General features: G+C 35.3%; 1 protein-coding gene across 1 annotated transcript; it reads right to left on the bottom strand.

Moving 5' to 3' along the window:
- Positions 1-69: 69 nt before the first annotated feature.
- LOC136852695 (adhesive plaque matrix protein-like) lies at positions 70-6,987 on the bottom strand. Its single transcript, XM_067127608.1, has 5 exons — positions 5,529-6,987; positions 3,947-5,445; positions 3,447-3,869; positions 2,533-3,378; positions 70-1,724 (listed from the first exon to the last, which is right to left on the bottom strand). Exons 1-5 carry the CDS (start codon positions 6,985-6,987, stop codon positions 1,488-1,490), a joined length of 4,464 nt encoding a protein of 1,487 aa, XP_066983709.1. The 3' UTR covers positions 70-1,487.
- Positions 6,988-21,677: the final 14,690 nt, after the last annotated feature.

Raw genomic sequence — 21,677 nt, 5'->3', positions numbered from 1 at the left:
TTTTCAAATTGAAATATTTATCTAATATACTAAAGTACTATGTACAAAGATGTGGAATTATATAAAAATTGTAAATGTACTGTAGATTATATATACTGTAGTACAGTATGTTCACTTGCCATACGAGCTAGGTCAGGACTGTACTATGGGCCCCGAATTTTGTACAGAAATATACAGTATTGGGAAACTCAATCATACATTCAAAAGGGTGGCCAGGTAGCTCAGGTGAGCATTATAGCCCATGGAGTTTGTTTTATTATATTAGTGAGCTTCAAAACAATCTAATATTAAAACCTATGCATCGTATGATTTTTAAAGCTTTGAAGAGCTAAGAGTTCTAAACAACTGTACATAGCTGCTAATGTCAAGCATTTTAGATAACCTTAGCTCGTTCAGTACAACTTTGCGGTAATTGGTTAGGGTAAAGCAAACTACAATAAATTAAAACAAAATGTAAAACTATATTTATATACATTATCATCACGTATAAAAAAATACATTTCTTAAATATTGTACTCGATAATAATATATAACAGTAAGAAAAGGTACCAGAGATGCTGAGCATGATGCTAAGATCTGTAAGCCAAAGAGGCAAGTCATACACCATTTATATAGTCTAGCATTTTAAAGTAAGCTTTGATTCTTAGCATTGCCCAGAAACTGCATAGCAGAAAGTATTTGAGCTGTAGTCTGAGGAGCTGGGGTTCCTCAGAATCATCGTATAACTAACGAAATACATTAGTTTTGTGAACACTGGATGCTTCATCTTGACTTTTAACCCTTCAAAATCAGCATTACAAACCAAACTTCAAGTCGGTGCAGAACCCATATTCATTATGTCTGAGATTGTAGCATCTGAACTAATTCCAGATGTCTCCAGTACGGTTGTGTTGTATTGCTGATTAGATGTTGTAGGATTTACAAACAGAAAACAGTAAAATTGACTTACTGCTCTGCTTGTACTTTACTTTTCATACATTAGTGCCATTTACAAGAAAATTTTGCACTTTGGTAAAATCTTTACTATACATATGATTCTGCATTAGTGAACTGTGCTCACTGTCAGATTCACTGCTCAAGTTTGTTTCAACAAACTTGAAATTGTATGTAAATGTCATGTTTAGCATGACAAGTATGACAGATTGGGCCAGATTGGTCAACAGCTGCATGAGAGAAGTGCAAGATATTGGCATAAGGATACAAGTTTTCGCATTAGAAACAAAAGCTGAAGCGTACCTGCGCATTGAGAGTTAGCACTCGTGCTCTGGAGACAGGTATTAACATAGCGTTTATGATACTCGTGAACTGAAACTTTAAAACAAGGTTCAGGCATCATTTAACAATTTGTTGTCAGTCCTAGTATAGTATCATAGGCCTTGGGTCATTTCTAATACCTATTTGAAGAGCTGGAGTGAACTTCACTTGAATTTCAACATTTCATGTGATGGTCCCAGGCTGTGATAGAAGCCCATTTGGATCATTTTAAGCTAGTTATAACCATTGGAATTTGTAGGTTGATATGAAGTATCTCCATCATAGCTAACTTCAGCCACATATCCTTTGTTGTTGTCAGCTGTAAACGTGACCACCTGTGTTCGTCCATCAGGAAGCAAGACGTGGTACTGACCACTTGTGATATCACCATCAGAAGATTCTTGATGGCCAAAGTCATTACCATTGTACTCGTCTAGTACTTTGTAGGCAAATTCATAAGGCATTCCTTTCTGCAATGAGAAAAAATTAATTGCAATTTGAAAAAGAAGTTAAGTGAGTCACTAAAGGGTACGTGGATGGTTCAACCTGCAGTTATGCATTTTTGTCTAACAAATATAGTTCTTGTAGAAGATTTTGATTTCTTGTTTTAAATCTGTTAGCTCTGGGAACCTACTGATGTCTGTTTATATCACATTAATTGCAGATTTAAAAAGTACAATTCAGGTAGTTAACTAATGAATGAATTAATTTTGTAAATGCTCTACTGTAATTGGGGACCATTTATTGCTTAATTATAGTAGTATTTCATATGATAAAGTATCTGTCATTCTAACATTTAATATATGCATGGTTGTAGGTGGTGTAGGAAATCTTTATTTAGGTATTAACTTATTCTGGTTCAGTAGTCATTAGTAGCGACTACTAAAAACAGTTGTGGAATTCAGTATGGTAACTAATTGTTAACATTTCAAAATAAATTTGGAACTGGAATACAGTGCCTAAGTATGGTGAAACTTAGGGTATTTAGAATTTTGATACTGCATAGATTGCTTCCTACAGTTTGGACCTCTCAATGTTGATTATCAATTTGTGTGTAGATACTCTGGAAATAGGACCATAATTCTTGACAAATAATTAGAAAAAATGTGAGCCTTTTGTTTGGAAAGTTTTCTTAGACTGTTTACGAAAATATTTTTGTACTAGCAGATTTTGTTTAATTTATTTATGCAGCTAGGGCAGCCTGTATGAGTGACAGCAAAATATGAAAATTAGTTAAATAAAAATATAGCTCACCTGTTAAATAAAAATATAGCTCACCTGGTATTCAGTAGGAGTATAAGATTGGCCTGCTGCAGGAGGCTGATAAGGAGACTCCAATGCTGAAGGATTGTAAGCATTATCTGGTGGAGTGTAACTTGGTATTGAGGGTTGATTGTAGACTTGAGAAACAGGGGCTTGAGGAGCATCATAAGTTGGTGTAGGCTCTGACCCATAGGGATTCAGTGGTGCTTCGTATTTTGCTCCAGATGATACCTGTGTTTTAGGAGGGGTATATGAAGGAACTGGGCTAGGACTCTGTGCATGGATGGGTGGTTTATATGAGGGTGAGGGTGGCACGTAGTTATCCTTCTGAGTTTGAGGAGGGGCGTATGATGGTATTGGGCTGGGTTTGTAAGGTTGCGATGGTGGTGCATATGAAGGTCCAGGTACGGGTTTAATAGTAGTTGGATATGACTGCACTGGTGGAGAGTATTTTGCACCAGAGGATAGTCCATGGGAAGAAATTGCAGGTGCAAGATTTGCATTAGAATTAAAATCAAGTGATGAAGGGCTTGAATAAGCTGTTGATGGTATGTCAGGATTATGAATTTGATTGACAACAGGGGGCACATAGGAAGGTTTTGAGGATGGTTTGGGAGGTCCATATGACTGCACTGGGGTGGGAGGACTGTAAGATGGTTTTGGAGTTTGTTTTGATGGACCATACGATTGAGCAGGAGTAGGAGAATTGTAAGAGGGTTTAGGAGTACTATAGGACTGGGGAGGAGGAGTGGGAGTATTGTAGGAGAGTTTGGGAGTCTGATTTGGTGCACCATACGATTGAATAGGTGCAGGAGGATTATAAGAAGTTTTGGAGTTTGTTTTGGTGGACCATAGGACTGAGAAGGAATGGGAGCATTATAGGAAGGCTTTGGAGTTGATATTGGTGGTTTATAAGACTGAGTGGGAACACTGTATGAAGGCTTTGGAGTTGATATTGGTGGTTTATAAGACGGAGCACTGTATGTAGGTTTTGGAGTTGGTATTGGTGGTTTATAAGACTGAGTGGGAGCACTGTATTGAGGCTTTGGAGTTTGTTTTGGTGGACCGTAGGACTGAGCTGGAGAAGGAGCATTGTAGGAAGGCTTTGGAGTTTGTTTTGGTGGACCATAGGACTGAGAAGGAATGGGAGCATTATAGGAAGGCTTTGGAGTTGATATTGGTGGTTTATAAGACTGAGTAGGAACACTGTATGAAGGCTTTGGAGTTGATATTGGTGGTTTATAAGACTGAGTGGGAGCGTTGTATTGAGGCTTTGGAGTTTGTTTTGGTGGACCATAGGACTGAGAAGGAATGGGAGCAGTTGATGTTGGTGGTTTAAGGCTGTAGGAACACTGTTGATTTTGGATTGATATTGTGGTTTATAAGACTGAGTGGGAGCATTGTATTGAGGCAGTTTGTTTTGGTGGACCATAGGACTGAGGGAATTGAGCATTATAGGAAGGCTTGATATTGGTGGTTTATAAGACTGAGTGGGAGCATTGTATTGAGGCTTTGGAGTTTGTTTTGGTGGACCATAGGACTGAGAATGAATGGGAGCATTGTAGGAAGGCTGTGGAGCTGATATTGGTGGTTTATAAGACTGAGTAGGAACACTGTATGAAGGCTTTGGAGTTGATATTGGTGGTTTATAAGACTGAGTGGGAGAGCTGTATGAAGGTTTTGGTGGACCATATGACTGGGCAGGAGTGGGAGCATTATATGAAGGCTTTGGAGTTAGTTTTGGTGGACCATAGGATTGAGCAGGAGTGGGAGCACTATATGAAGGCTTTGGAGTTAGTTTTGGTGGACCATAGGATTGAGCAGGAGTGGGAGCACTATATGAAGGCTTTGGAGTTAGTTTTGGTGGACCATAGGATTGAACAGGAGTGGGAGCACTGTAGGAAGGCTTTGGAGTTTGTATTGGTGGACCATAGGACTGAGGAGGAGTGGGAGCATTATATGAAGGCTTTGGAGTTAGTTTTGGTGGACCATAGGATTGAGCAGGAGTGGGAGCACTGTAGGAAGGCTTTGGAGTTTGTATTGGTGGACCATATGACTGAGGAGGAGTGGAAACACTATATGAAGGCTTTGGAGTTTGTTTTGGTGGACCATAGGACTGAGGAGGAGTGGGAGCATTGTAGGAAGGCTTTGGAGTTTGTATTGGTGGACCATATGACTGAGTAGGGGTTGGAGCACTATATGAAGGCTTTGGAGTTTGTATTGGTGGACCATATGATTGAACAGGATTGGGCACATTATATGAAGGCACTGGAGTTAGTTTTGGTGGACCATATGACTGAGCAGGAGTGGGAGCATTATATGAAGGCACTGGAGTTAGTTTTGGTGGACCATAGGACTGAGGAGGAGAGGGAACATTGTAGGAAGGCTTTGGAGTTTGTATTGGTGGACCATAGGATTGAGCAGGTGTGGGAGCACTATATGAAGGCTTTGGAGTTAGTTTTGGTGGACCATATGACTGAGGAGGAGTGGGAGCATTATATGAAGGCACTGGAGTTAGTTTTGGTGGACCATAGGATTGAGTAGGAGTGGGAGCACTGTAGGAAGGTTTTGGAGTTTGTATTGGTGGACCATATGACTGAGGAGGAGTGGGAGCATTGTAAGAAGGCTTTGGAGTTAGTTTTGGTGGACCGTAAGACTGAGGAGGAGTGGGAACATTGTAAGAAGGCTTTGGAGTTTGTATTGGTGGACCATAGGACTGAGGAGGAGTGGGAACATTGTAGGAAGGCTTTGGAGTTAGTTTTGGTGGACCGTAGGACTGAGCAGGAGTGGGAACATTGTAAGAAGGCTTTGGAGTTTGTATTGGTGGACCATAGGACTGAGGAGGAGTGGGAGCATTGTAGGAAGGCTTTGGAGTTTGTACTGATGGACCATAGGACTGAGGAGGAGTAGGGACCACTTGTATGTAGGCTTTGGAGTTTGTATTGGTGGACCATAGGACTGAGGAGGAGAGGGAGCACTATATGAAGGCTTTGGAGTTTGTATTGGTGGACCATATGACTGAGCTGGAGTGGGAACACTATATATAGGCTTTGGAGTTTGTAATGGTGGACCATAAGACTGAGCAGGAGTGGGAGCATTGTAGGAAGGCTTTGGGGCTTCTACTGGTGGACCATATGACTGTTGTGGAATAAGAGGTTTATCTAATAACCCTGAAGGTAGTTTTATGGGGCCATACACTTTTGCTGGTATGATCACGACTCTTGACTTAGATGTTGGTTTTGGTGAACCATAGGATTGCCCTGAAGTTGATGCATGGTATGATGGATTTGTGGTTTGACTTGGAAGTCCATATGACTGTATAGGAATGGAAGCTGTATTAGATGGTTTTGGGTGTTGATTTAAAGGTGGTGGCAAATAGCCATTGCTTAGAATGGGAGGTTTGTAAGTTGGTTTTGTAGTTGGAGCAGAATAACTAGGTTGAGGTGGTTGTTGAATGAATATAGAAGAGGATTTTACTTCTGGTTGTAGCAAAGAGTTTTGAATGACTGGAGGTGTATAAGAAGGTTCAGGAACTGGAGGATTATAAGATGGTCCAGGAGTTGGTTGGCCATATGATTGTGAAGGAGCTGGAGGTGAATATGTTGGTTCAGGAATAGGTTGATCATATGATAGTGGGGGGTTTGGAGGAATGTAAGTTGGTTCACTTTTTGTGGGGATGTGTGTTGGTGGAGCATAGGATGGTTGTGGGGTTGGGTTATTGTATGCCTGTGATGGAGTTGGAGGAATGTAATTAGGCCCAGGTTCTGGTTGATTATAAATTGGTGGTTGACTTGGTTTGTTGTATGATTGTGAAGGAATTATTGGCTGTAAAGAAGGTTTATCATAAGACTGGGCTGGCACTGGGGCATTGTATGTTTGATCAGGTACTGGAGGCTTGTAGGATGATCCACTTGAGTGACCTACAGATTCTCCAGGTAACTGAAATGGGTTTGCAGGTTCATCATAGGAATAACCACTGGAGGACTGAGAAACTGTAGAACCCTGTGAAAGTATAGCTTGATCTGCTGTATGTGATAGTACAATATTGCCAGACTGCCTAGGCAGTGGGAGAGCTTTTTCAGGAGAATCGTAAGCGTATCCTTTGGATGGCGTTGTAGTGCCATAGGTTGGCTGATTTTTAGGTGGTGAATAGGATATTGTAGGGTCCCCTGATCCTCCAGGCAATAGGAGGGGTTTTCCTGGCTCATCATAAGGGATTAGGACAGGATTTGTAGGTTCCTCGTAAGGGCCTGCAGATTCATCAGGCAGCAAAAAAGGCTTTGCTGGTTGGTTATTGGCGTATTCATTTGGAGACTGGGAAGGTGGGCTGTAGGATGGCTGATTTTGAGGTGGTGAATAGGATGGTGATGGATCTGCAGAGTCTCCAGGTAGTAAGAAGGGTTTTACAGGAGTGTCATAAGAATAACCAGTTGAAGGTTCTGGCTTCTGGTTCAGGTTCTGGCTCTGCATCAGCCTCTGGGTTAGGACCTGACGTTCCTATTGCCAGGCCCAGCCATAGACACAAATGTAGTAATATCTGTAAATAAAAATGAAACTATGATTCATTATATTATTCATAACTCTTGTACTTTATTTCTGAGTATTAAACATCAGCTTACTATGTAGAATTTATATCATTTAACAGTGACAAGTATACTTGTTTTAATGTTTAGTATATGTATTAGAGATAAAAATTTTTATAGCAAAGTATGAACACCCTCATTTGGGATTTTGCTTTGGCTTAATCTGGAGGGGACATTTTTTTTTAATCTACTAGACTTTTTTAAACATCAGGCAGTAATGCATTCTTATCAAGATGTAAATTATTGTCTTACTAAAGGAAGTTTCATCCATTTCAACATTTATAAAACTACTTTTAGTATCAGTGACCTTTTTAAGATTATTATGTTCTCATACTATTTTGTAACTGTAGTTATGAAAATGCATATACAGAGCGCGTAAACTTATATAACGAGTTTTTTATTTTTTAGTTTGGCAATTTGGGGCAATAGTCAACTACAGTCAATATTCCAGTCATCATTGTCGTGTTAAAAGTGCTTCTGCAACACCAACAGATAGTCATTTGGCTAAGACGAATCTCGAAACAGCAAGGGTCCCAATGAAACAAGAGACTCCATTAGAGAGAATGAGAGTGAGTTTTAGTGTGTATCTGTGGAAACCGTAGCGATGCGTTATTATTTGAATCATGTCAAAGCACAGAATGACATCCATTTGTTATTTCGTCGGTTTGAGCCATTTAGAGCCTTTCTAGAAAACAAGTTATTAACAATTAGGAAACTTTTTACGTGGAAAACTTGATATCAACAGGACAACTCGTGGTATAATCAGAAAATATATCTTTATTAACCTCGAAGATCCATTGTTAATGCCGGAAAACTAATTAAGAAAACTGCGAATTACCATAAATTTATCAACAAGGAAAACCCTTGTAAACTCTAGAAATTAGTAATTACATTTTCCCTGGATAGCTTGTTGCCGCTAACACAGGAAAAGCGTCCCTCCTCTCTTGGGAAACATCTGGGACCTGCAGTATCGTGAAAAAGTGAAGTTATTGGAGAGGTCTGAGAGAAAGGATTAGAAATCCTCCTAATTTCCATAGTCGTGAGCAAGATGCTTCGACGAACGAGCTCTCTCTCTCTCTCTCTCTCTCTCTCTCTCTCTCTCTCTCTCTCTCTCTCTCTCTCTCTCTCTCTCTCTTTTTGGTTGCGATCCCTGAACCTGTATGATAATCGATACTATATATATATATATATATATATATATATATATATATATATATATATATATATATATATATATATATATATATATATATATATATATATATATATATATATATACTGTATATGTTTATATATATGTACATAATCTATATATAATATATTATATATATATATATATATATATACATATATATATATATATATATATATATATATATATATATATATATATATATATATATATATATATATATATAAAGTAAGAGTGAATAGATTCCATATATATGTTTTTATTAAACACCACTTCACATTTTAAAAATCTAAAAAAAAACCACACACACAAAAAAGACAGTTATCGAAAGAGGTGTGAAAACGCCTTCACCGAAATAAATCACAAAGTTCGGTTCCGATCGACTCCGAAATAACTGAAAATAACTGACGGAAATAGCAAAAGGGGACCGGAGGTTCTTTCGCAACCTGAGACTTTATGCTCGGAGGTTTCCCGAGCGGGCGGTGCTTGTCGCACCTACGCTGAGGTGATATTGAGTGAAATGATGAAGTAATAAGTGGTGATGATAGAATAGCAGTGGCCGTTGCTGCAGTTCTTGCTGTAATAGGGGCTGTGATGATGGCGGCTCCGGCGTTGATGTCTGTCGTGAAAAACTCTCTTAGCTAAAGTCAATCACTGGAGACAGTAAAAGGAGTTTACGTATTGATGGGCGGTGGAGCGTACAGTATAATCTTTATTGTGGCGAAAGCAACTTGCTGGATAGTCCGTATTGCTGTATTTTCGGATTTTCCCAATTTTTCGTTTGTTTGTCATATTTTCGTCGCTACTCTTTACTAAAAGTATGAAGTAATTTTCTTTTGTTTCACACAAACTTTATTATTGTTTGTGCGCTTTTATTTACTTAAATCCACTTAAGCATGTTCACAAGTACATAATATGAGAGGAGAGAAACTCATCTTGGTTTGCAAAGGAATATTACACAAACAAGGTTAATATAAGAATGCATGTATGTGTATATGTAATATATATATATATATATATATATATATATATATATATATATATATATATATATATATATATATATATATATATATATATATATATATATATATATATATATATATATATATATAGACAGAGGAAAACAAAAATTCACATAAGTAAATAATCAAAATTTGAAAAAACACTGAAATGAATATATGAAGTGAATTAGCTTTAAACTATTCTAAGAATTTTTTTCAGTTTTCAGATTATCTAGAATTAAGTGGAGTAAAAAGTCTTGAATTCCATCCTTTTACAGCTTACTAGGAGGCCACCAGGAGGTGAGTACGATTATACTTCACAAGGTCAAAAGTTTGAATGATTTATTTATTTAAATGTAAATGGTTCAGTTTCTTGTTTCCAGTTTTAGTATCACTAACAAATCGGATTCAATTTCTTCATTTGATCAATTTGAGTTAGGTGTCTGGGAATTCTGAAGTATGTGAAATTCCACCTCACGCCACCGCCCCCCTCTCTCTCTTTCTCTCTTCTCTTCAGAATTCCCCTCTCACTCTAACTCAAATTGATCAAATGAAGAAATTGAATATATTTGTTAGTGATACTAAAACTGGAAACAAGAAATAAACCATTTACATTTATATATATATATATATATATATATATATATATATATATATATATATATGTGTTATTTCTTTACTAACTCTTACATTGTTTGTTAAGTTATACAAAGCATATATTTAGTTGAACGTATTTCAGTGTCAATGAAAAAATCATTATAGATTGAAAGGTTGTAATTATACTTTTATGTGCTTATTACCACTGCGTCTGAAATGGTCTTGTGTAATGCCAGAAAATTGCAATCGATCAGTCAGTCTAAAAAGGGGACAAGGAGAGTAAAACAGAGAGAGAGAGAGAGATACCGGGCCAGTGACCTTGGCGCGGTTTTGAATTTAAAGAGCCAACAGCTGACCGCGTCTGCGGTCCGTTGGACATCGAGATTTAAGGCGCCGTCTGAAATTACACGTTAAGCAACCGCTCAGGAGAAGGTATAGACGGATTAACGGTCAATAAGCCACCCATCACAAGGAGGGGGGCCAGATATTACGGAATGGTCAGATCGTGCTGGTCAGGTGTGAGGGGGGGAGGGGGATGGGAAGGGACTGGGCGTGGTGGGAATCCTCACCAAATCCTCGTCAATCCCAAGGTCTCCATGTGAGTTGGAGTTAATGAATCATTTGTAAATGAGTCTAGTGTGGGAATGAGGATGATTGTATCACTAGGGGATCTCTCTCTCTCTCTCTCTCTCTCTCTCTCTCTCTCTCTCTCTCTCTCTCTCTCTCTCTCTCCAAGACTTTTGGAGCGTATTTTTTTATATCATTCTTATTTGCTCTATGTTGAATATATCTGATATATACTGAGGAGCCGCTATTGAGTTTGTCTTTCCCCGGCGCTTTGCTTGGCAACAGTCCGACCCTGCACTTGGTGATTCCCGTCACTTGATGTGATGATTTTGTAGGCTGAGGGAGACTTGTTTTTGTTTGTGTATGAGTTATGCGTGTGTATTTGTATGTGTGTCTCGATTATTTACGTTTAGATTTTTATAGCCGATTATTCGTATGGGCATTTTTATAATGACAGGAACTGAAATAATTGTATGTGTACCTTTTATTTTTTATGATTAATGATGACAGGAATTATAAAAATGATAGTAATAGCAATTGTTAACAGTTGAAGTGAAAGCAACGGAATTCTTTCACAGATGAATAAATTTGTATTCTGATAATTGGCTGCGATAACAGTTATTCTATTCTCTTCCAGCTTATTTTAAGACCAGGCACAACGTGTAATTCCATTAGACGTTTTTTATATTTGTAGCAGACGTATATAAACAAGGTGTATGACTCGGAGGAATGGTAACATGTAGCTTTTCAAAACTCACACACACACACACACACACACACACACACACACACATATATATATATATATATATATATATATATATATATATATATATATATATATATATATATATATATATATATATATATATATATATATAAACTCATAATATTAATATAACAACAACCATTATATTAGTTTCATTTCGCTTTTTTGTACTTATTGAAATGGAGACGTATTAACTATATTATTATTATTATTATTATTATTATTATTATTATTATTATTATTAACAAAGAAGTGCGATCCCTTGTGAATATACGGGTACATATTATTATTATTATTATTATTATTATTATTATTATTATTATTATTATTATTATTATTATTATTATTGATGTTGTTGTTGTTGTTCGGCTGTATAAGTTACATGACATATGTAAAGCATCTAACAGAACAATAAACGGTCAAATGTTTTCTGGTGTCAATAAATGTTAAATTAAGAATTTTACTCTGTCGACTCAGCGGTCTTGTTGAACTATTTAATAATACTAATACGTAAATATATGCTTAATGATGTATACTGTATATAAGGTGCGTATGTATACAGCAAATTAACTTGAAACACACGTATGTGCTTTTGCATGCATGTATGTACGTATGCCTTACCAGTGACATCGGCTGTCCGTTTAAAAAAACATTATTTCTAATCTTTTATGACCTTTGTTATTGCAACCCCAGTAAATCTGTAAGATCAATTTGCGAACCCAAACACGTGGTTTACGTTACCTGTTACACAGTATTATGTATATCTGTACGGTACGCACCGTATGATACCTATCTACCATATGCACTCTTATGTATATCTACGGTACCCACTGTATAACGTATATCTACGGTAAGCACCGTGTTGTGTACATCTACGGTACGCACCGTATAATACATATCTACCGTACGCACTGTCTTATGTATATCTACGGTACTCAATGTATAACGTATATCTACGGTACGCACCGTATTAAATTATATACATTTACGTATGCACCGTATTATGGATATATGCGTTATCCGCAGCGTTATGCATTGCTCATTTACTTACATTCAAGCGAAAATAATTACAGCTGTACTGGACTTATATCTGTATTTACTTGGAAATTACGTAATTACTTTGTAAGGAAGGAAGGATTTATAGCCATGTTGAGCAACGCGCCTGATTCCCGATTTAGCTCAGGGGTACCTTGTATCCGTTTCCTCCTTTAGTGGGATTGAGATCCGAGGGAAAAGAAAAAGGAATGTCATCATTAATTCAGTGTCGTAAACTAACGTCACAAAAACTATGGTCATCGATTCACACACGCACACAACATATATATTTTGTGTGTGTGTATATATATATGTGTGTATGTATATATATATATATATATATATATATATATATATATGTGTGTGTGTGTGTGTGTATGTGTATATATATGTGTATATATATATATATATATAATTTTTTTTAATTAAGTTATGAATTAAAATAAAATCTAAATTGTTACGTTACCTTTCAGGTTACCTTTGAAACGAAATAATGAAGCATTTTCGAAATACAAGCTCGATTTCTTTTGTTCATTTATTGTCATATTTCGAAGCGTTTCTTTTTTCCTCCATTAATAATAAAAGTCTCTTCACCTGCCATTTTCATAAGTGTGAGGAAAAGTCCAGATTCTTTTAATCTATTGATTATTTTTTTTTTGTTGTAATGAAGGCATTGATTCTTTTCATCTGACACCGCCTAAAGTGTTAATTTCTTTCCCATAAGAGATAATGATCGGTTGCAAACTCCGCGCTAATAGAAATTCCTCTCGGCATTAATTCCTGAATACGGTGTTGGTGGAATTTCATCTCCCGAATAATGCGGTTTCACTTACTCTTATTTTTTTTCAGTTTTGTTGTTTAATTTTCCCTGTTTTTTTTCTGTTTGATTTTGTTTGTAATGTTGCTTTCCAGATGTAGGCATTCTGTTGTCTTGAAGGCTGCTTGTGAAATTAGTAGTAATTTTATTTCTTCCATAGTAGTAATAATGGAAAAAGTAATAGTAATACATTAGGAAAAAAGCACGTTAAAAGTAGAAGAGTAGTAGTAGTGATAATATAGCTTTTGTCCGCAGAAAAAAAAAATTGTATGTTTCGCCATTGATTTTTTGGGGAAATGAAATTTTCATTCTAGATTTTTTATTTCTGCGCAAAGGCATTGTGAAGTTTCTTTTTTCGGACCTTTTTATTTTAAATATTTCAGTACAATGCGCCAATGAAACAGGTTTTTGGTGAACTGCATTGGGCATCGTTGTTTGTAAATATGCATGCTCATGCTTGCTTGCTTGTGAACGTGTAGTTTGTACACATGCGTATGCATATGTGTATTTTCAAGTTTTCTGCACAGGAGGTTCATTCACGAATAAAGTGGTGACCATCGTTATATATATATATATATATATATATATATATATATATATATATATATATATATATATATATATATAATATATATATATATACGTGTATATATATGATATATACATGTGTATATAAAACATATATGCGTGTGTGTGTGTGTGTGTAAACATGTACATATACATATATACATATATATTTATATAATATATATATATATATATATATATATTATAATTATAATTTAATATTAATCAAACTATAAAGAAAGTTGACCACACATTTTCAAATAATAGTGAAATGACAGTACTCTATGCCTCGAAAAGCGACTATTTAGAATTAGAAATACTGAGGTCTGTTTCATCACTGTTACATTTGAGGTAAGATTTTATTTTAAAAAAAGCTTCAGATATAATAGTGAAGTGATTTAGATCCGTATGAAATTTGTCTTGTACAAAAATTTCGCAGGAATTCCATACTGAAATGCTTTTAATTGTACTGCATACACATGGACAAGTTATACATGTATATATATATATATATATACAGTATGTATATATATGTGTGTGTCTATATACTATTTATATATATATATGTGTGTATGTATATTATATATATTTATCTATTTATATGTATATATATATATATATAAGTATATATTAACAAATATTAATCCAAAAATATCGTTTAGTATCGAATTCATTATACCTTGGGAATAACATACTCTCAAGGGAGAGTACAACTGATAACTGAATCTTCCCCTTGGCCTTGGCAGGATTCGAACCTGGACCTTTGGTATAGGTACCATGATAAACACTCGGCTTTGACCACTTGAATATAAGAAAGTGGTGCGTTTATAAGTGGTAAAATTCCATAATTAGTCAAGTGTTACAAACCTACCAATCAGCTGTCATGGTGGAGACGGGTTGATATATATATATATATATATATATATATATATATATATATATATATATATATATATATATATATATATATATATATATATATATATATATATATATATATATATATATATATATATATATATATATATATATATATATATATATATATATATATATATATATATATATATATATATATATATATAGATTCTATGTACAGAACATGAATTCGACAGGAATATGTTCGGCAGAGTCGATATCAGCTTATATTTCTCTTGATAGCCGAGTGATCAAATGTCTACCGTAAACACTTTATCAAAACCAAAGGCCCAGGTTCGAATCCTATATTGGGCAGATGTATTTAACTGTTACAATTCCCCTTGGCTGTAAGTTATTCCCAATGTATAGCTAACTGGATATTAAATGATGTTTGTGGCTTAATATTTGTGTATATAAGAGAGTCGTGCGTGTATAATTGACTATACGAGTACATATGTGTGTGTGTGTGTGTGTGTGTGTGTGTGGTGATTATAATCACTTTAACACGTGACTCGCCTATCATATATTACCACAGGTGAAAAAATGTAGAGTTCTGACCGGTTTCGACTTTATTTCCAAGCCATTCGTAAGTGGTTTGGAAACAAAGTCGAAACTGGTCAGACCTACACACTTTGGTAATATGTGATATACACACACATATATATATATATATATATATATATATATATATATATATATATATATATATATATATATATATATATATATATATATATATATATATATATATATATATATATGAGACACTTCAACCAAATGGTAGAAATCGGTTATATGCACATGCGTAAAAATTCACAATTTCACCACATAACCATAACACTCACTAAAGAGAATTTTTTACTCAAATTGAAATTAATATGTGAAAGCGCATAATTTTCACCAAAACAAATTCTCTCTGTACTTCTTTATCTCCATATTAACGATTTCGTTTCGGTCCAAGAGCACTAAAACAAAGTAAAACAAGACACAAAAATAAAAACACACACAAGGCATGCAACGGGTGAAACCACATAGCCAAAAGAAAGTATATAAAAAAATGAAAAATGTCTTTTTGTATCGAACACATCCAGAGTTGTCAACTAGTATTTACGTTAACACTTTTTTGAGGGTTTTTTTTTTTCTCTCAGTCCAGGGCGACGTACCTGCAACCACTTCATGACGGAAAGCGAGAGTGAAGAGTGATTGGCGAAGCGTCGTGTCTTTCGTTATATATGAGTCTTCAGCCAACGCCCCCTCCCCCTCCCCTTCCCCCTCCCCCGTGTCGTTTTCCTCTTCCCAACCACTCACCCACCCACCCGAGGCATGGCACCCGGATACCTTCTGTTCTTGTTACGATGTTATTGTATGCTTATGCTGACACTCTCGAGCGGTATGCACTTAACGTTCATTTGTGGTGTGTATACGTACACAAAATTATAAACGTAAATGTGCTATGTGTACACGCACTTGAGTACACATACACATGATCGGTATATGTAAACATTCATGCGCTGTTTATACGGTCATGAGAGCAGCCTATATCAAGTTCAATTTCTCTGTGTATGCATACACACTCGAGTGGTATATATACGTTAAATGTTTAAGAATTGTGTGTACATACAAGCTAAGATTATACATCAGTCGTTCAAGTACGGTGTGTATGCATACACACGAGAGCAACATATATTAAAATGCAAGTAGAATAGTTATGCATACACTCTCGAATGGTATAAATTTGATATTCAGATACATTCTGTATGGTTACACACTCGAATGGCATGCGTTGCTTGTTAAAGTTCGGTGCGTATGCATACATAAATTAATATATTGATTACTAAGCGTTCAATCATGGTGTATGTATGCACACGTTGGTGCGGTTCCGTAAACGCAGACGACAACAAGAGTTCATACCCGTAGGAGGTTAGTGCCGTCAGTGCACCTCATGCGGTGCACTGTAGGCATTACTTAAGGTTCTTTGCAGCCTGCTTTCGGCCCCTAGCTGCAACCCCTTTCGTTCCTTTTACTGTACCTCCTTTCATATTCTCTTTCTTCCATCTTACTTTCCACCCTCTCCTAACAGTTGATTCCTAGTGCAACTGCGAGGTTTTCCTCCTGTTACACCTTTCAAACGTTTTGCTGTCAATTTCCGTTTCAGCGCTGAAGGTAAAAGTACCTCTCAAACCACTTTTAACTGTCAATTTTCGTGGCTAAGAACCAATTGGTTCAGGGACGCTGAATGACCTCATATTAGGTATCACCAGAAATACATTCCTCTAACTCTTCATCAGCCGGCCGCGGGAATTGAACTCCGGTCCATCGGAGCGACAGGACCTCAAAATCCCAGTGCTTGGCCTTTGGCCTAAATTCTAATTCAATTCAATTCAATAATTCGATAACAAAAGTTCAGGTATGGTGTGTATGCATGTACACATGAGCAGTATGTATGTCAGCTCTTCAAGGAAGGGTGCGTATGTATACAAGAAAAAATTAAAACAAACGTTCACACACAGATTGAGCACATAAAAAACGTTCACATTATTTACGGTCAACGTTTCTTTGTAACGTTTTTGTTTATGTATACAAACGTTTTCTTCAGAAAATAAAATGGAATTCGGGATATGTCTGATGGTCGTAGATATGATGTATTTAAGATGTTTACCTTTCGTTCTTTAGTATTTTAACTTACCTGAAATCATAATGCTAATTATAATAACAATAACCCCTCTAATAATTATAAAATTTCTGTATGAGTTATTTTGTAGTTTTAATATTATAATTGTTGTTCTGATTTCCACTGAGTGTGTCAAAAACAAAAGTTATCTTCATCTAAATGTTACTTTACCAATCATCCACAGAGATGTATATGATAAACAATAGCTTAAACAACAATAGCAAAAGTGAAGCGGCAAAGTACAGAACTATTGTCTTTTTTTATTTATTTATTTATTTTCTCTCTCTTTTTTTTTTTTTTTTTTTTTTTTTACTGACACCTTGTCACAGGCTGCATTGATTTCTTTGGAAAAATTTTCCACCAAATCGATTTTTCTCCAGTTCTCTTGATTCTTTCGAATGATGTCAGTATTTCATAGACCTTTCACTGCTTTATCCAGTTCGCCGGTTTGTATTTTCTCAGTGCCGGTCTGAATTTGAGAAGTTTGTGTCTTCCTGTGTATATTTTTGTCTGAATGTGTATGTGTATTATGATTATGTTGTTTCAGTCCGTTGTCATGCCGTGACAGCTAATTTATACGCATGTATGTGTATGTATTTGTATGATTGTGTATGAATATATACGTGTATATGTAGATTTTATTATGTAGGATTAGTTTTGGGGTTTAGAAGTGTGTGTATATTTGCTTGTGTTTTCGTTTAAGTATATACGTGTATTATGATTATGTAATTTCATTCTGTTATCATCAGTGCCGTGTCAGTTTGTTCATACGTAGTTGGTATGCGTTTGTATGTTTGTGTTTAAATGTGTATGTCTATATGTATAGATCATGTGCATTGTGACGAGTATTTCTGCCGTTTTCTTAAGGAGGATTATTTTGTGTAAATCAGCTGCTTGACCAGTTATGCTAATTTCATGTAGCCAAGAATTACAAGAATAGAATTTTGTTCCTTTCCGTATTTTGTAATACAAACCAGACACAGTTATGTGGGAACGTATTCAAAGTAATTTCCTCTTGCGCGAATTATTGTTTTCAAGATTTCATAAAATAGTTATTTGAATTTTTTTTATTTGTATATCTCATAATTTCCAAAACCTTTTAAGGAAATATAAAATATTAGATACATCTTTTTTTTTCCTGATTTAATCGAAGAGCGCACAATCAATTTACTTCAACACGAATAGCAATATTGCGTAAAATAGTTATTTATATTTTTGTATTTTTTATATTTTATAATTTCGGCAGATATATAGAGAGAGAATGAAATATTTTATATTTACATCATCTGCTAATTTATTTTTTAATACTGCGAAGGTTTTGCCCTGAAAGTTTAATTCCAGTAATATTTGCCTTGGGTAAGTGGCACTTTTCCTCATTTTTCTTTTCCTTCCTTCCTTTCCCCTTTTATTTCCTTTGACTTTTATCTTTATTTTCCTTATACTCGTCCTCCCTTATTCTTATTCCTCCCTTTCTTTTCCTTTTCGTTCTTCGTTTTGCTTTTTCTCATATTCGTCGGATCTGGGCTAGATAAGGGCATTAAGTCGCCCGCCCCACTGGACTTTCCACTTGAAATAGTATTATTATTATTATTATTATTATTATTATTATTATTATTATTATTATTATTATTATTGCTGCAGAATCTACAGCAACATTCATTTACTTCCATAATATGAAACTCTCTAAGTCTTCCTCATTGTTTTCTGAATTCTGCAATCTCGAACCTTTGGCACTTCTCTGTGTTTTATGAAGCGTTTGATAAGCACTTCTTTAAAAGGCACATTTTTTTCTTGCGCTGATCGAGCGCGTTCTTTGGTAGTTATGACCGTCTCGATCTTTCATTTACATGTTCTGTTATTTTAAGATTTAATTTTCTCCTAGTTATTCATCATGAAAATTAATGTAAATTTCTGGACTTTACATCAGTAAAGTCTATAAAATAAGTAACAGTCCAATAGTGCTCTTTCTCTCTCTCTCTCTCTCTCTTTCTCTCTCGCTCTCTCTCTCTCTCTCTCTCTCTCTCTCTCTCTCTCTCTCTCTCTTTCTTTCTCGCTCTCTCTCACGAATTATAGCACCATATGGCTTTGAATGACAAGTATCATACTGTTACCAATTCGAGCCAAACTGGATGACAAGTTAAACTGCAGTGCTTTCTGTCAAGAATCTATCACTCATCTAGAGGTTCTTTGACCGATGTCTCTCTCTCTCTCTCTCTCTCTCTCTCTCTCTCTCTCTCTCTCTCTCTCTCTCTCTCTCTCTCTCTCGCCAATTCTGGATAGAAATTTTGTCGCAATATTCTCAGTTGTTGACGTTCCTTGTTAGACTTATAGGAATTTGTGATTTGTCACAGAGGAAATAATCCTGCCTCGAACGAAGTGCAGTCCTTTCCAGGTTGTCCTGTGTTAATTATTTTAGCCATTTGTATGGTCTTGTACAAAAGATATGCGTAACAGAGTTAATTTTCAGTTGTCATAATGAAGATAATGTAAATCACAATATCAAATTCATCGTAAGTTCAAGGATATAATGATGCTGATTATGATGAAAGCATCTCACGTTAAATCTGAATTTTAATAACTGCTGTAATATTTATAGTTTTAGGTGAAAAGCTGTAATGGTGGTGTTTTCATAAAAATAGAAGAAAACTAGCCAATGTCATATAAGATCGAAAGATAAGTATTTTCTCGTTCATTGAAATCTCTAATAATTAATTTACGTAGACACTATAACTAATTGCGTGAATGAATCCCGGTAAGGTGCATCGAAAGATAACTACTTTTTATGTCACTGAAGTCTCTTTCTTTATGTAGACCAGGTGTTGATCCACATTTTCCAGTTATCTTCATATTTGTTGATGTTCTTGTTTACTTTTTCTTCAGTTTTGTCTTGCCAATAGTTTGCTTTTTTTTCTTGTCTCTCATTTCTTCTATTTTCATTTGTTTTTATATTCTTTATTTTCGTCGTGTTTTCTTCATTTTTTTATGTTCTTAATTTTCATGGCGCGCCTCATTTTTATCCATTTCTTTACGGTTATCTTTGTAACCTTTATATTCTACAGTTTTACTAACTCATTCCAGTTTTTTCCGGTGCATTATTTTTTGTAAGTAATCAGTTTATGAATGTGGCAGTGACCTTTATTTTGTACTTTCTCTGGAACCACCCGGTGTCAGGAGAGAAGTCTCGATGTTGAAAAAAAATGTCTTTTCTATATAAACCCATTTCTTGCTTATTTTATTGTACAACGAATTATTTTATACCGTAATCATTGATCGCAAAATTTAGATGATCATTTATCGTTATAGTTTTTCAAAACGAATTGTTTTCCATCGGCAGCGGCTTAATAATGAACATTCGTTCCACGCTCTTAACTTGGCATCTTTCCGTCACTGTCACCCGACCATTGAAAGTGACTTTCTCATCCCCCTTTCCCACTTAGCGGGTCATTCTCACCTGCCCTTCAGAGGGCCGTTCTCATCAGAATGCGAACTGGAGTCTCACCCTTGTTAACGCCAGCCAGAACAATTGAAAGCGCAAGTCCTGCTTTGAGCGAAAGCGCTTGCTTGTAGCGGAGACTTTTAACTATGACGCTTTGTTAACCATTGCGTATTTGCTTTGTTTATTTATTTATTTTTTTTTTTTGGTTCGTCATTTGCTTAATCATTACATTGTATTAGATGGTGATTACAATTTTTTTGTGTTGAGGTCTTTGAGGTTGAATTATAATTATTTGAATCATAATGATCGTTGTAATTATTATTAAATTTTTAGATAACAGTCGGTGCTGTTGGCAAAATGAAAACATGCACGAGATATATTTAATATACATACACACACACACACACACACACACACACACACACACATATATATATATATATATATATATATATATATATATATATATATATATATATATATATATATATATATATATATATATATATATATATATATATATATATATATATATAAACTATATGAACAGTCTTGCATATATAATTTGACCTCTGACGTAAGCCCTGGTTAACTCGATTTTTGAAAGTTATCTCTCTCTCTCTCTCTCTCTCTCTCTCTCTCTCTCTCTCTCTCTCTCTCTCTCTCTCTCTCTCTCTCTCTCGTTCGTTTTACATCACCTCGTTTTGTTATCAAACTTCACATATTGACTTATTCATCAAGCAATTCGTTTTGCAACTATTGCCTAAAAATATTGAACATTTCGTTTTTTGCCAGAAACTTTCACTAGTTATCAGATTCTTGCGGACGCGTATGAAACTGTGCAAACAATAAAGGAAGCTGAAGCGCATAAATGGCTTTATTGTTAGCTATCAACAATGAACGATGGATTGTGATACGTTTTCAGTTTATGAGTTTCTGGAATGGTTCCTGCTTGGACGTTGATCAGCGTAAGTAAAATGATGAGTTTTTCTTTGCACGATCTT

This window comes from Macrobrachium rosenbergii, chromosome 26 (genome assembly GCF_040412425.1).
Source record: "Macrobrachium rosenbergii isolate ZJJX-2024 chromosome 26, ASM4041242v1, whole genome shotgun sequence".
Lineage (NCBI taxonomy): Eukaryota > Metazoa > Arthropoda > Malacostraca > Decapoda > Palaemonidae > Macrobrachium > Macrobrachium rosenbergii.
Note: the sequence above shows the minus strand (reverse complement) of the source record. Positions and strands in the feature narration are given on the sequence as shown.